The sequence below is a fragment of the Anguilla rostrata genome, chromosome 7, assembly GCF_018555375.3.
Source record: "Anguilla rostrata isolate EN2019 chromosome 7, ASM1855537v3, whole genome shotgun sequence".
Lineage (NCBI taxonomy): Eukaryota > Metazoa > Chordata > Actinopteri > Anguilliformes > Anguillidae > Anguilla > Anguilla rostrata.
In genome coordinates this window covers 29,567,867-29,582,989 of record NC_057939.1, presented here as the reverse complement: position 1 = coordinate 29,582,989, position 15,123 = coordinate 29,567,867, and the positions used below count along the sequence as shown (strand labels likewise).

Here is a 15,123-nt window from a genome sequence, read left to right as displayed (position 1 = left end):
CTTGGTCAGACGTTCCTGCTAACACAGTTGGCAGTGTACGCGAGTGAGGGTATGAGTCCTGATCGTTGCATTACAGTAGCAACTCCTACTGCTTGGTCAGGGTGCCTGTGCAGCAGGGAGGGGATCTGGGGGAGATAGCGTGAACCTCCGCACGCTCTCCCAGTGAAACTCCTCGCTGTTAGGTGAAAAGAAGCGGCTGGTGACTCCACATGTATTGGAGGAGGCATGTGGTAGTCTACACCCTCCCCAGACCAACACATCAACCAGGACCGTGATACACACAGGGAATTGGTATAACGACTAAATTGGGGAGAAAATGGGAGAAAATGGCACAAAAAAAGAAACCTTGTGTGTACCATCAAAGCAGCTTGAAGCAGTAACATTTGTTGTGCACTCTTGGTTCTGCTTTTACTGCGAGTGAGAGGCTGGGTCTATTAAACTGTTAGCAGCTGCTGGTGTGTCCAGTTTCTGGCACATGCTTTCCACAACTTGCTCTGGACAGCTGGAACTCTGTGTGGCACTGCGGAACTTACAGCCTGTTATCTCAGTCTTTGACACTGCAAACCCACCCAAAATCCCCCAAAAATCTGGAGCCACACACCAAGAGGCATCATTTATGAAACTTGGTGTAGATTTAATTTCATTCTAAAATATTCAAATTTACCATCCTGCATGCACATTTGAAAAAAATGCTATTTATCAAAGTTGTCCACCTTGCATGTATACACAGTGTCATGGAGAAATCATACATATCGTACAAATATGTTTATATGCGCAAACTTAAGGTCCCTGTAAAAGCCGTTAATTTGCCTTACACCCTTTTCTAACATACCGCAATGCAACAAAGCGTACGACTGAGCAAAACGAAAAAATAAAAAAAATATATAATATTGTGTTTTTCACACTGGTTGCATGTGTCAATGAACGTACAGCACGACACCCTTCAACTGTTTCATCGTTCGCTTTGTCTCTATTTCAACTACATTTTGCTGGTGTACCCCGCCTCCAAATTGGTGGAACTGCATTTGAACTTTGGAATTTTGTTAATGCTCATGAGACGTGGACATGGATGAAGTGGGGCGCTAATACATGAAATAGAGAAGTGTCCGCTATGTCTCTAATAATTTATGTATATAAGGACCTGAACAAAAAAGATGCAAGGCTGGAGATGGTTTGGTCTATGTCACCAAATAAGTGGGCTCTGTTAGAACTGACCAATTTGATTATTTGAAATTAAAGCAATTGATCTGGGCTGCGTTTCCGAGTTTCGATGTGCCTTAACGTTTTACGAAGGTTCTTAAGGTATACCTTCTTAAGGGAAACTGCTTTTTTACGAGTGTTTCCCAGACTATACCTTAAGGCAACTCTTAAGGGACAACTTAAAGGTACATCGTAAATTGAAGCTGGCCTTCACTGTGGTGCTGAAAAGTTTATCAATCGATGCCAAGCGAATCGATTGTCTCACTTGTAAAGGCTTATGAATGACGTTTTAATATTATACGTGTTGTCATAATCATTTTACATCAATCTAATATTGCAGAAGAGGAAGCTATGCCTACTAGAGATTATCTGCTAATCTCTTTAAGAGTCCGTTAAGACGAGACCTTGTGATAATTTCAATAAATACGTACATATAGGCTACAATGGATAAAATAAAAAGCATCAATCGGGACATATAAGCCATAGTCTGGGACTTCGTGGAAGCCCAGGGAAAAGGATATAGGCTACATATGGGTGAATTATTTTGTTCTTATTGAAACAAAGGTCTAATGTTAATTTGTTTTTGTCACACAATATATAGGCAACTGTAGCAGCATGTCACTGCACTGCACTGATTCCCGCAAACTTTTATCTGCAATGCAAAAATGATCGTAGATGAAAGGCAAAAGCGCGTCTGTGGAAATTGATCATGATGAATTATATACCGGGTGCCTTATGAATAGGTCTACCTGTTAAAGTGATTTGTTCATCCACCTTAATTTGCTGTTGGATAATCTTAAATTTAACCAAGAATATCATTATTGGGTTGTTTACCGAAAATCGTAAAACAACATGGTAAGAAAAATGTTCCGTAATGTTGATATTTACCCAGTGCTATTTTGTTTTATATAGGAGGTGTGAGCTAAAGGAAGGGGATGTAGATAATTTGGCTATGTTTGTCCATTATGAGCCACTGTACCTGTATGTGTGTTTATGGCTAGGCCAATCAACGTGCTCTAGTTCGGTCATGCAAGTAGACTCACTCAACGTTGTTTTTGCACACACAGGTTTTATATTCTTAATAAACCGGCGGTTTGTTCCAAGTCAGTGTGATCATTGACTCACACACAAACAAACTAATTTCTACAGGGTATGCAGTCAGAAAAGCCATATCCTAAGTTAGCGCCACTACGTATAAATTAAAAAAAACTTTTCTTTTCACAAATTGGATTATTATCATGGATAGGCCCTATACTTAATTACCATCATGATGGGGATAGACAGGTAAAACGACAACATTCTCACGACGTGCTATGCACAGACATGTTGATTGGATAATTACTTTTCGTAAAGTAAATATTAAACTCATTTTCGCATGCCGATGTGCTACTAGATGTGCACTGTAGTACAACTGTCGATTTTAAAAGCAAAATGTTGGCATAATAAGGCTGAAACCGCGGAGCGCAGCGCTAAGGGACAGCTTACGAGTGCCTCAGACCACCCTTTTAAAGGTATACCTTAATTAAGGTATACCTTAGCTGAGGAGACGCTGGGAAACAGCTCGAGAGCTAAAGGAAGAGCTTAAGGGATACCTTACGACGCACGTAGCGCTAAGGAGACTCTGGGAAACGCAGCCCTGATCTGTGTTTGAAAGCTTGTGACTTACTAAAGGTTTTTAAAATGCACTGCAAAAGTGATTTGCCTTAAATGCATTTAAATTCAAAAAATTCAAACTTATGCATTTTAAAAAATTAAAATGACTTTTGTGGTGTTACAGTTGTTTAGGGTTTCCTTTGACAAATTTGTCTCTGGCAGAGGTTCTCCCGGCCAGAGGGAAATACTTCTGGGGTTCCGACCGTGGGGGGCAGCATTTTGTTATTTTTCTTGTTAAGGACTGCTTCCATCATTCTGCATTGAGAAATTGTAGTTGAAGTCACCCTGCATTGCATGTTGGGGTACCTGGGCATCTTTAGAAGAATGCTTAGCTCTGTGACATGCAGATCATTTGTATTTGGGAAAAATAATAGTCCAGAGTATATTGGGCTGGCGCACTTTAGGATAGTGGCCAGCATAGCCGCCATTCAAATATTTTTATAGATCTGGTAACTCTTATTATATTATAACAGTCTGCAATGTAAAATCTGTGTATGACCCTAATAGGGAGGCCAAGCTTGTTTTGGAAATTTTTCCAAAACTGTATTTTTTGTGTATAATGTCATAAATGCTGCAGTATAATCAAATAAAAACATATAAACTTTCCAGAAAATAAAGGCTGTTCATTTATACTATTTAAAAAATTTGCCACTTCCCTCTTGCGTGTAATCACTCTGGAGGGATATGCATCATATGCACACTGGCAGCAGGTTGGGAACTTGGAATCGAAAAGGTGCATGTCTCCTTTTTACTGTAATTTAAAAAAATGCCCAACAAATGCTGTTCTGTCCTCTTTATACTGTACTGAGCATAATTTGACAGGCAGCTAAACTCGTCCTACAAACAATCCACCAGAGATGTTCTCCTCTAACATTGTTGGTTTATTGACATAGGCAGGGTGAAACTGAAGAGAAGAAGAAAAAAGTGCCAATTATGTGAATAAACATTATAGTTAAAATAATATTTAAGCACAATGTCTAGTAAAGAGTAGCCCAACAGACAGAGAGCTATCAAAACAATAGGGAGCTAAACTACACTCGGCTACATATCAGTGCATGGCTTCACATATAGGCTACTGGCTATGGACAAACAGAAAGAACGATTACTTTCATAAAAAGCATGAATTGTAATGTCTCTAAATATAAAGACTAGTCTTTAAAGCCAACATATTATGAATAGTTTTCTCTCATGAATGTTGTTGCATCCCCAAGCTCAAACCCGAAGAAAAAGTGGGTTCCACTAAAGGCACATTTGCTAACATAAACATCAGATAACAAACAATCTGAACATTTATATGTTTCAGTATTCATCTTAAGTTAAGCATGAACATACTATAAATGATATTACTTACCAACGATGCTATCAAAGAACATGAACAAACAGATTGATACAGATAGCATAAGGCTGAAGCCACACTATACGCGGCGACGGCCGGCTGTTTGTGGGCGTGTCACCTATTTTTGACAGACAGTTGTGTTCGTTAAATGTTGACCGGGTTTAATATCGTGTTTCATATTCATTGTCCTGTCTGAATAAAAATCATTTTTGCAGTAACCTAGATCTGAATTTTTAGTCAGCTGCCTAGCTAGGCTGTTTAATATCTAGCTAGTGAGTAACAACCAACAACAAAAACATTGTCTGGCTAATTAGCCAGATAATGCCTTCAGAGTTACATCTGGTCAGCTAGCTAGGTGGCTGGTAGAAACGAACAACTTGCAACTAATACATTAGGAAGATTTTTTTGTTTGTTATTGTTTGTTGTTACTCACTATAGCTACACATTAGTTAGCCTAGCTAGGCAGCTTATTAACATTTTTCAGCGCTAGGTTACTGCAAAATGATTTTATTCTAGACTGGACAGTGATAGTAGCTAACGGCGATAACTAGCCTACATTGCAGAGCCACCGACAATTTCAGAGACTTTTCTCCACGCTGCGTTCCTCTTATCAATGTCTCTGTAGGAGATTTTATTAAGTCGGGAAACCTGATGCGGAAATTACGAGTTAGGTCCTCCATTGTGGAACGATAGAATGTGGAACTAAAATTAGAAAAAAATAGGGACAATTTACTTGACGGATCATTAGATCAAATCAGATTGGTTACCGCAACGCGGCGAGGGGGTCAAAGTTGAATTTTTGCCATCTCCACTGCGGCCTCGCCGCTCCCGCCGCGCCGCCGGCAATCCCAAAATGCCTTGCGGGGTCTGGCCGCCACCTCTCATTCAAAATGAATGGAGGCGGCGCCGCCGCGCGGCGGGGCCATGTATAGTGTGGCTTCACCGTAAGAGCAGGCAGATCACCATGACGTCTACGATTGTAACTTCCTGGAACTGAATCACATGACAGCGTGTCACAATGACATCACTACACTACAGGAACTGAGAAGGGTCAAAAAACAGAGAATAGGGGAAGAACATGGATGTAACAAAACAAATGCTATACACCACAATGTAGACAAGATCTTGGCGAAGATCTACATGTAAAAATCTTGTTAAAACTAGGTTTTTAAATATACTCAAGTAGGAATAAATATTAACCGATTAACATCAAAAACATTTCACAATGAGTTTTTCTTGTAATAAAATGTGTAATAATGCCACCAGTGTGGTTACATTTTTTTATAATGACCACATTTACTTTGGTGCAGCGTTATGCAGGCACAAGTGTAGGCACAAATGCTAGTAAAAATGGTCAAATTAGCATAATATTTTCTGACTCCAAAAGTGAAAAAGTAACATTGTTGAACTTTCAGTGAATAGGTGACTGTCAAAAACATTAATCCAGCAACACTGAAGCAGAGACTGTTAGGAACTACTGTAGTTGTTTGAGAAACATAAGGGAAATGAAGGTGGTTTTAAAACTAATTAGCTGCTGTTTGTTTATTTGTTTTTAGCTACTTGCCAGCTAGCTAACCAATACATTTTCATGTATGTTTTAGGAGCTGGGTGAACTTTGGAATATTTTTGTTCAAACAAACTCAATTATACAGGCTGTCTGACAAAATGAATTAAAAATTTAGGACAGTTTAACTAAAATACAGGCCGTTCTCCACACCCCCACTACCAGACAAGAGTAGGTGTTGATACCTATTGGCTATATTTGAGAAAAAGGGTTTTAATGATATTAAAACAGCAACAGCAAAATACCACAGATACTGTAGGTACAGCATTATTACAGCTGAATGAAAGAAATCCAATGAAATTGGCTCCAATGTAATAAGAATTGCAAATTTGCTAAACAAAATTAAGCTACATGGTGCAGAGTGAATGGAGATGTCCAGATGAAATTTAGTTCATTTCACTTGCTTTCTTGCAAATTTTGGAGCAAATAGAACATTTACACAAATGTTTTAACACCAAAAAGACTGTTTTTATTACTTTCTATTACTGTCCAGCATTTCCGCATCGATTTGTGCGCCCACAGTTACCTAATTTCATGAATATTATGAAACCATATGTTGCAAAATTATAATTTTTAAAATAAAGAACACAACTGAATTAATTCCAACAGTTGCATTTCTGAATTATAGCTGTTTTGTTATGTAGGCTAAGGGGAAAGCATCTGAAGGCATATTACCGACACTGAAAAAAGTGCTAAAATGTGCAAAACACGACATGCGGCACATGAAAAAGTCATTTCTTCTGTCATAATGAACACAATGTAACCGCACACAAATCTGTTACATTTCAGCAGTTGTCATGTAGCTAGTCTATTCCGGTTATTCAAAGTTTCAGTGAAAAATCAAAAAACTATAATTTCTATTACTACAATCCAGGGCCGGCCTGTGGCATAAATGCTCTATACGGTTGTTTAGGGCCACCCGACCACGAGAGGGGCCACACGATCCAATGTTTATCTAAGGTAAATAACGTTTTTTTCGTAATTATGTTATTCATCCCGTATTGCGGAACTAGCGGTATAAATAAAAAATGGAATGGCAACAGAACATTTCATAACAATGTATTGTAATAAGGACTTTACCAAGTCAAGTGACCCTCCCCCTCGCTCGACAGAATCCAACAGCACCCCCCCGCTCGACTTAATCCAACAGCAACCCACTGAACATAATCCGACAGCGCCCCCCCCCCCCCCACTCGAACAGATTTGTTTAGGGCCACCAAAATCCTACGGCCGGGCCTGCTACAATGCCCACAGTTATTTATCCCCACCTTAAACTCTTTATCAATTTCATCACACAGTTGCAATTTATCTCAAAGTGTTGGTCATTCAGTTTATCTGTGGTGTGCGAGGAGAGGAGTGAGGAGAGAGCAACTCATTTGCACCTGGCCATGTACCAAAACCTGCCACCTATTGTCTGGTGGGGGATTTTTGTTAAGAAAATGGTACAAACTGCCTGCATTTCTTTATTGATTAGATTTTTTAAATTCTAAGCAGTGATTTCAAGATTTCAGATATTTAGGAAAAGTCATGGAAGGTATCTATTGCATATCCAGTGTTAAAGTGATTTTAATTTTTAAGTCTAAACGCCTAGTGGCATCGCCTCTGGCCATTCTAATGTTAAAGTATATGCTATCCGATTGAAGGGGAGACTGGGGTCGGTTGTGCCCCAGTTCATCTTTTACGTAATTGCTAAGAGACCACTTGCTCAAGAATGGCGGTATTTTCAAATTAACAACTTGATATTGTCTATTAACTTTTGTTGATGATTTAATTGAATCGCTAACATGAAAGGCACATTTTTACGTCAAACTGATGTTCACAGGAACAAATGCTCCTCGGGGTCGCTTGTATCCATAGGTGGGGGCAGTTGTGCCCCTTACCTTAAAGTAAACAAAAATATAAGATAAGTGATTTTAAATCATTGCACATGTCAAGACTCATGTTTTCTTTGATCCCTGCAATAAAAAACCATTGTCATTACCCGTTTCAATTATGTTCAACTTTATCGATTTGAATAAGTTATGATGGATTTTTACTACCATTATTGTGTATTACTGTGCTGTAGCCTACATCAAAACTTCCAATTAGCCTACTATTGTAAGTTATGCAGAATGACATGGTGGCTATGTAGCAACCTGTGAACGAGGTTGTGTTCATTCTTTACAGCAAAAGGAGGAATTTATTTCATTGATTTATCTCACAGACCATTTCATTGGAACATTAGGCTATCTTACATGAAATAAATTAAAAGTTAAATTAATTTGGCCATAGTCTGTTTATGCATTAAAAACGAACACAAAACCAAATAGAAAAAGCAAATAGCCTACTATACAGACCAATCTGACGTGTGCTTATTATAAATGAATGTGACCAGATGGCTGTTTCTTTGTCATTAATCATTTGGTAGTGGACTGAAGTAAATGGCCGTGTTACATTTGTGATGTGTTACGATATGCTAAGTGAAACTAACATTGGCTTATAGACTGAGCTCATAAATTTGAGCTCATAAGTTTTAAGTTTCACAGTCTGACAACAAAGTTCTATGAATAACAATTTATCTACATAAATCTCCCTCAAATACATACAAAAAAAGTTATGGGTAACAATAGCCTGACAATATTTACAGATCATCATTTGTAAATATCACTCTTTTCCCATTAAATATCTCTTTGATATTTTGTAAACAAGAAAAACCTGAATGTTTTCAGGATATATATTTTTTTACTTTTAATTAAAACAACTGCTTTTGGTGGAACAATCTTTAGTTAGGCGTTAAACTTTTGATTTAATCAAAACTGGTTTGTAAACATGGAAAATGCCTCTTCTGACTGCACTATATTTGTACTATAACACCCTTGTGATGCATGCCTTGAAACAAAACTTTAGGATCATCTTGTTTGAATTAGTCACATCTTGGTACTGTGAACAAGGTATAACATTAAAGCTGCTCCACAGGACCTTTTGGACAAGCTTGGGAAGAAGGAGTGGGCATGCCAGGACCTACAGGAGCATCTGAACCTGGAGCAGGCCAGCAAAAAGAGCTTGCAGACCTCCCTCCACCAGATGGAGCTAGAGTTCCAGAAACTGCAGATCCAGGCCTCTGCCTCTGAGGCCTCTCTGCAGACGGTCCAGGCAGAGCTAGGCGAGAAAGATGAAGTGGGTGGGCGGCTCCAGCAGGAACTCATGGATCTTGAGCTCAGCCACCAGCAGCTGAAGGCCGAAGCCAAGCAACTCATACAGCAGAAGGAGAAGCAGGAACAACAGACCCAACAACAGCAGTATGAAATCAGCCAGGTCAGAGGTCTTTACTTGGGCTCTTGACCGCAGATTCTATATCCTTTCGAGACCCAGCAGAAAAGTAGTGTTTTCATTTTTTTTTGGCATAGTACAAGTGCAGTGAAAATATTTTTTATTTTATTTTAATTGATTCCTGAGCTTAAGACCAGACTCATGTCTACTACAGGGGACAAATATGTGCTGCCGGATCGTTTATAAACTAGAGACAGAGGGTATGTCCCTTTACTTTTCACTCCTTGCCTCCTTTGCTCCAGTCCCCCACTACCACTTGTCTCCTACCTGGAAGTAGGGAAGGAAAGGAGGGGAGGAAGTCGATGTCAACCCTATCATAATCATAACATTTTGCAGAACCCACGGATAGTCCCATAGCCAAACACAGAACTAACATGTGGCCAACCCATTTATTGCTATAAAATTGTGTACACATTTCATGTTGAGATACTAATGAATTTGTTATCGGCAACATTAGATCAACATAAGCATCTCATAGTATACAAGCATAACAATTTGCTGTAATTCCAGAATCCAGATGTGCCCGGTGTTTGAACATACTGAGCATTAATTCACCTCATATACAGCCTTCAGTCTATTGTTCATTGCATCTCACAAAGGCTAATTAAAAAACATTTCTGTAGATTAGATTGCTTCATATCATCTGAGTTATTGTTTCCCAGTATTCAGGGTTCATATCGAAAAACAATTATTTCCCAATTTAACATCTGAAATTAAATTTGTTTGTGATAAATAAGTCCTTTGGAAACGGTTGGTTGATGCATATTCATACATTGAAATAATGGTAGCTGCCATTCTTATTTCGTGTTTAAGCAACATTCATGTACATGCAAATAACCTGCTTCCCCATCTTAAATTGTCCTATTTGTCTGTGAAGAGCCACAAAAATTTACATTTTGTTATCCATTGTATGCATTGTAGCCTTTTGGATATATTGGTATGTGTTATAATAACCTACTGAAGCACACACAAATGTGGTAAATTCAAGCTCTCTGCCACCACTGCTTTGAAATCTGGATGGTGTCAGATTCTGTGGAATGATGTTTTAATCTCTGTGGGCATTAGCATGATGATGTCATCCAGAAATGTGAAAAAACTTATGCGGTGGCATACACTGATCTATTCTTCGCTGGCAGGAGGCATGGAGCCAAGTTTGGAGCTTTGTTTTGCTCCTGTGCTTCAATATTGGGAAAGTGGAGGGAGGGTACTAAGATCAATTTCCAGGGCTTGGAGGAGAATTTTTGAGTATTGGGATGCACCCCAGACTTGCTATCGTACTCCTTGGAAGTGAATGCAGACAAGAAAGTGTTTCAGATTTGTCTGCTCACATGTCAGATTTCTAACAATGTGAATGTGTGCTCAAATACTATTGGATGGTTTTCTGGTCTCTGAGGAGCTAATCACTGGTATTCTTTAAAATGACCGCTAATGGAGTTTAATACATAAATGTTAATTATACTAGGCTATATTACATGTATTACTAGGTTATACAGTGAGGTCCATGATGTTTGGGACAAAGACATTTTTGTTCTTGATTTTGTGACGAACTGGAGAGTTTAGGACCCAAATGCAGACAGAAACTGAAGTTATAATGAAACCGGAGATTTATTTTGGGGATAAGCACACTCGTAGTCAGTATAACAGGCAACAGTTTGTGATCCAGGAAATCAATCAGCGATGCACAGTACAAAAGGGAATAATGTGTCTCGTAATCAAAGTCCAGGCAAAGTTCGTAAACCAGTAAATCAAGCAGCGAAGCAACAGTACAAAAGGGGCAGAAGCAGGTCCTTAGTCCAGTAACAGGCAAAGGTCGGTGTACAGGGCAGTCAAAGGAAGAGTCAGGGTCAAAACGAGACAGGCTGGTCGGGAAACGGGCAGGCAGAAATCGGTGGTCAGGAAACAGGCAAGGATCAAAATGAACAGGCAATCAGAATCACAGGAACAAACGCTTGACTGGCTCAGTAAACTGGGGCAACAATCTCGCACTGAGTGACTGGTGAACAGGGAATATAAACAGTGGAAACAGGTGCACACAATAACAGCAATGAGTGAAGGGCATGCAAATGCCTGCTGAGTGAGAAACCGGTAACAGCTGAGAAATGTCATTGACAAACCACGCCTCCAAAGATCGTACAAAATAAAGATCTACAAGGTGAAGGCACGGCAGGTGACGGAACAGATTTGGCTCTTTACACCACAATTTTAGTTTTCAAATTTTTTTATTAATCAAACAGTTCGCATGTGGTTAAAGTTCAGATTCACAGTTTTTAAGTGTTTTTCATACATTACATACAGTGCTTTTTCAGGACACCATAATGTTTGCGACATATTAATGTTTTGTAAATGAAAGTAGTCATGTTTAGTACTTTGTCACTTATCTTTTACACGCAATGACTGCTTGATGCCTGTGACCATAGACATCACCAATTGCTGAGTATCTGCTCTGGTGATGATCTGCCAGGTCTGTACTGCAGCCATCCTGCTTGTTTTGGGGTCTAATTTTCTCTTCAGCATTTGAAATGCAGACAGTCAAGAATTTTCCATTTTTGATTTTAAAAAGCTCCCTTATTGCTTTAACAGTATGTTTTGGATCACTGTCTTGCTGTGAGTTTGGAGGCATTTGGTTGAACTTTATCAGATAATATGCTTCTGTACAATTTATTTATTTATTTATAATCAAATTTATTCTGCTGCTGCTACCAGCAGTTACGTTGTCAGTGAAGACAAGTACCTGTGGCAGGCATACAAGACCAAAGCATAACACCCCACCATCATTCACAGATGGAGCTAGGGGGTGCTTTGGATCTTGGGCAGTTCCTTTTGGCCTCCACATTTTGCTCTTTCCATCACTGTGATACAAGGGAATCTTGGTCTCATCTGCCCAGAAAACCCTTTTCCAGAACTCTGGAGACTGTTCTAGGTACTTCTTGGCAAACTGTGACCATCCAGTTTTTGCATCCAACTTGTGGTTTGCATCTTGCAGGATAGCCTCTGTAGTCCTGTTCGTGAAGTCTTCTGCAGACAGTAGTCACCAACACATCCATGTTTGCCTCCTGAAGATTGTTTCTGATCTGCTGGACAGGTGTTTTGGGGTTTTTCTTCATAATGGTGTGAATTCTTCGATCATCAACTGATGTCTTGAGGTGTTGCTTCAGTATTTCTAGATAATCCTCCTTCCTCATGATGCCATCTATTTTCTGAAGTGCACCAGTCCCTTTTCCAGCAAAACACCCCCACAACATGATGCTGCCACCCCAGTGCTTCACAGTTGTGATGGTGTTCTTTGGATTAAAAGCCTCACCCTTTTTCCTCCTGACATAGCGCTGATCATTATGGCCAAACAGTGCAATTTTTGTTTAATCTGACCAAAGAACAGGCTAGGTCTTCGTCCTGGTGATCACCTGCAAACTTCATTCTGGTTTTTTTATGCCGGTCTTGGAGTAGGCTTCTTCATTGTGCGACAGCCTTTCAGGTTATGGAAATGTAGGATTCTGTTAATGTTGTATGTAGATACTTTGCGACCTGATGCCTCCAACTCCTTCACCAGTTCCTTTGTTTTTGTTTTGGGGTTCAGTTGAACCTTTCGGACCAAAGTTCGTTCAGCCCTGGTAGTTAATTTGTGCTTCCTTCCTGAACGATGCAGTGTCTGTCTGGACCCATGATTTTTCTAGTTACATACAATTGTTTGTACAGATGCTTGTACCTTCAGTTGTTTGGAAATTGCACCTTGAAGCATAGGAAATGTGCAGCACAATTATATTAGTCTTCCAATTTATGAATCAATTTGGCTCAGCTATTAAGGGAATTCTGTTACAATACCAGCTTCATTACAGGTATTACAGGTATTTAGCAGACGCTCTTATCCAGAGCGACTTACACAACTTAGCATTTACATTGAATCCATTTATACAGCTGGATATATACTGAAGCAATACAGCTTAAGTACCTTGCTCAAGGATACAACGGCGGTGTCCTACCCAGGAATCGATCCTATGACTTTTTGGTTACAAGCCCAGTTCCTTACCCACTTCTGCCCTGCTTCACATGCTGTCCTGGATTTAGCTACCTGAAAAGGTGTAGCCTATCCCCAAGTTTTAGCCTAAACAATGGGTACAGTTGTAAGCAGCACAGACCCCTTCACTTTTTTGTTACTTTTTTTTGTTACCCACTTCAATTTTGTTACATTAGACACCCGGATGACACCCAGTTGGATCTATCAGTTAAGCCTGATGAAGTTGTCCAGCTGTCAAAGATCAAAGCCTGTCTTATAGACATAAAGGAACGGATGACCCAAAATTTCCCTGAGATTCAAATTATCTGACTGCTTAACATTGATGGAATCTCCATTACTTCAAGTGCTGTAATCAAAGATCTTGGTGTTACCTTTGATCCAGATCTTGCATTTGATATACATATTAAAAACATCTCTAGGGTTGCTTTTTATCACTTGAGAAATATCTCAAAAATTCAGAAAATACTGTCCTTACATGATGCAGAAAAGCTAGTTCATGCTTTTGTTACTTCAAGATTAGATTACTGAAATGCTCGTTTGTCTGGATGTGCAAATTTCTCTCTGAAAGGGCTCCAGCTAATTCAAAATGCAGCAGCTCGTATTCTCATTTGAACAAGGCGATTCGAGCACATCAGCCCATCGCTTCACTTGTTGCCAGTTAAATTCCGAATAGACTATAAGATACTACTTCTTACCTTTAAGGCCTGACATGGGCTTGCCCCTTTGTACTTAAATGATTTACTCTTCTTCCTTATATTCCCTCACAAACGCTCCGTTCGCAGGGTGCAGGCCTCCTTGTTATTCCTAGAATAGCTAAAAGTACCATAGGTGGTAGAGCCTTCTCCTGTCGTGCTCCCCTCCTGTGGAACAAGTTGCCTGCCCATGTTCGGGGTGCAGACACTATCACCTTATTTAAAGCTAGGCTCAAAACGTATCTTTTTAGTCTCTCCTATATTTGAGGGGCAGGAGTGGGTGGCGGGCATAGCTATAGAGTCTCTGGTGGACTGAGCGGTTAGTTCTGTCACTGGATCATCATTGGTAGTGCTGTGTTAAGCTGAACGAGTCTTGGTCTGGTGATGACTGTCTCAAGCCTGCCCTCATGGCTGCGTTGGCCCCTTCCTCTGTTTCCCTTTGCTGCCATAGCCTTATTCTGCCGGGGTTTTCCTTATCGCACGCAGGCACCTCTGTCTCTTCTGCTCTGCTTGCTAATCCACCATTTGAACCCCCTAACAATGTTCTTTTTTTTCATCTTCCTCGGCTCTGGGCACCTGCCCGGAGCTCTAGCCCAAGTTTGCTGAGCACCCCCCCCGGCCCGGAGCTCCAGCCCTAGACCAGCTAGACCAGCTGGGTGCCCCCGCCTCCTGCCACTGTTGATTCAGCTGTAGCACCAAGCCTGTCCCCCTGTCTGACCCTGCCACCCATTGCTGTTCCTGCCCATCTCTCTACCTGACCGGAGTCACCCTTTGCTTGGACTTAATTAATACTGGCTGTTTATGTATTATAATTTATCGGTTTTCGTATAAGCCATTTCCATAACAAACCGGTGCCTGCCCCGGCAGATGGGTTCCCCCTCTGAGTCCGGTTCTGCTCAAGGTTTCTTCCTGTTATCAGTCAGGGAGTTTTTCCTTGCCACTGTTGCCCTAGGCTTGCTCTTTGGGGGCCGGTTTTTTGTAAATCTGCTTTGTGACAAAGCTCCTTTGTTAAAAGCGCTATACAAATAAAAATTGATTGATTGATTGATTGATTGATTACATTACAGCCTTATACTCAAATTGATTAAATTAATTTTTATTCTCCCAAATCTACACACAATATCCCATAATGACAAAGTGAAAACAGGTTTTGCAAATTTATAAAAAATAAAAAACGGAAATATCATATTTACATAAGTATTTAGACCCTTTGCTATAGCCGCGTTTCCACCGCAGGAACTTTACCCCAGAACTAGGAACCTTTTGAGGAACTCAGTGCGTTTCGACCGCAGGAACTAGGGTCTAAATTTAGTTCCGGGGGCTTTATTTTACCCCCAAAAAAGTTCCTGCTCGGGGG

The 15,123-nt window shown here is 40.1% G+C and overlaps 1 protein-coding gene across 8 annotated transcripts in view; it reads left to right on the top strand.

Moving 5' to 3' along the window:
- Positions 1 to 15,123, top strand: part of eea1 (early endosome antigen 1) — a 278,859-nt gene that overhangs the window by 180,457 nt on the left and 83,279 nt on the right. For 6 of the 8 annotated variants that reach the window (XM_064341907.1, XM_064341904.1, XM_064341905.1 and 3 more), the window contains one exon: positions 8,709 to 9,047. The exons of the other annotated variants lie outside the window; for them this stretch is intronic. In XM_064341907.1, the coding sequence (XP_064197977.1) occupies positions 8,709 to 9,047 (339 nt within the window). The remainder of the gene's footprint in view (positions 1 to 8,708; positions 9,048 to 15,123) is intronic. 8 annotated transcript variants of the gene reach the window in all.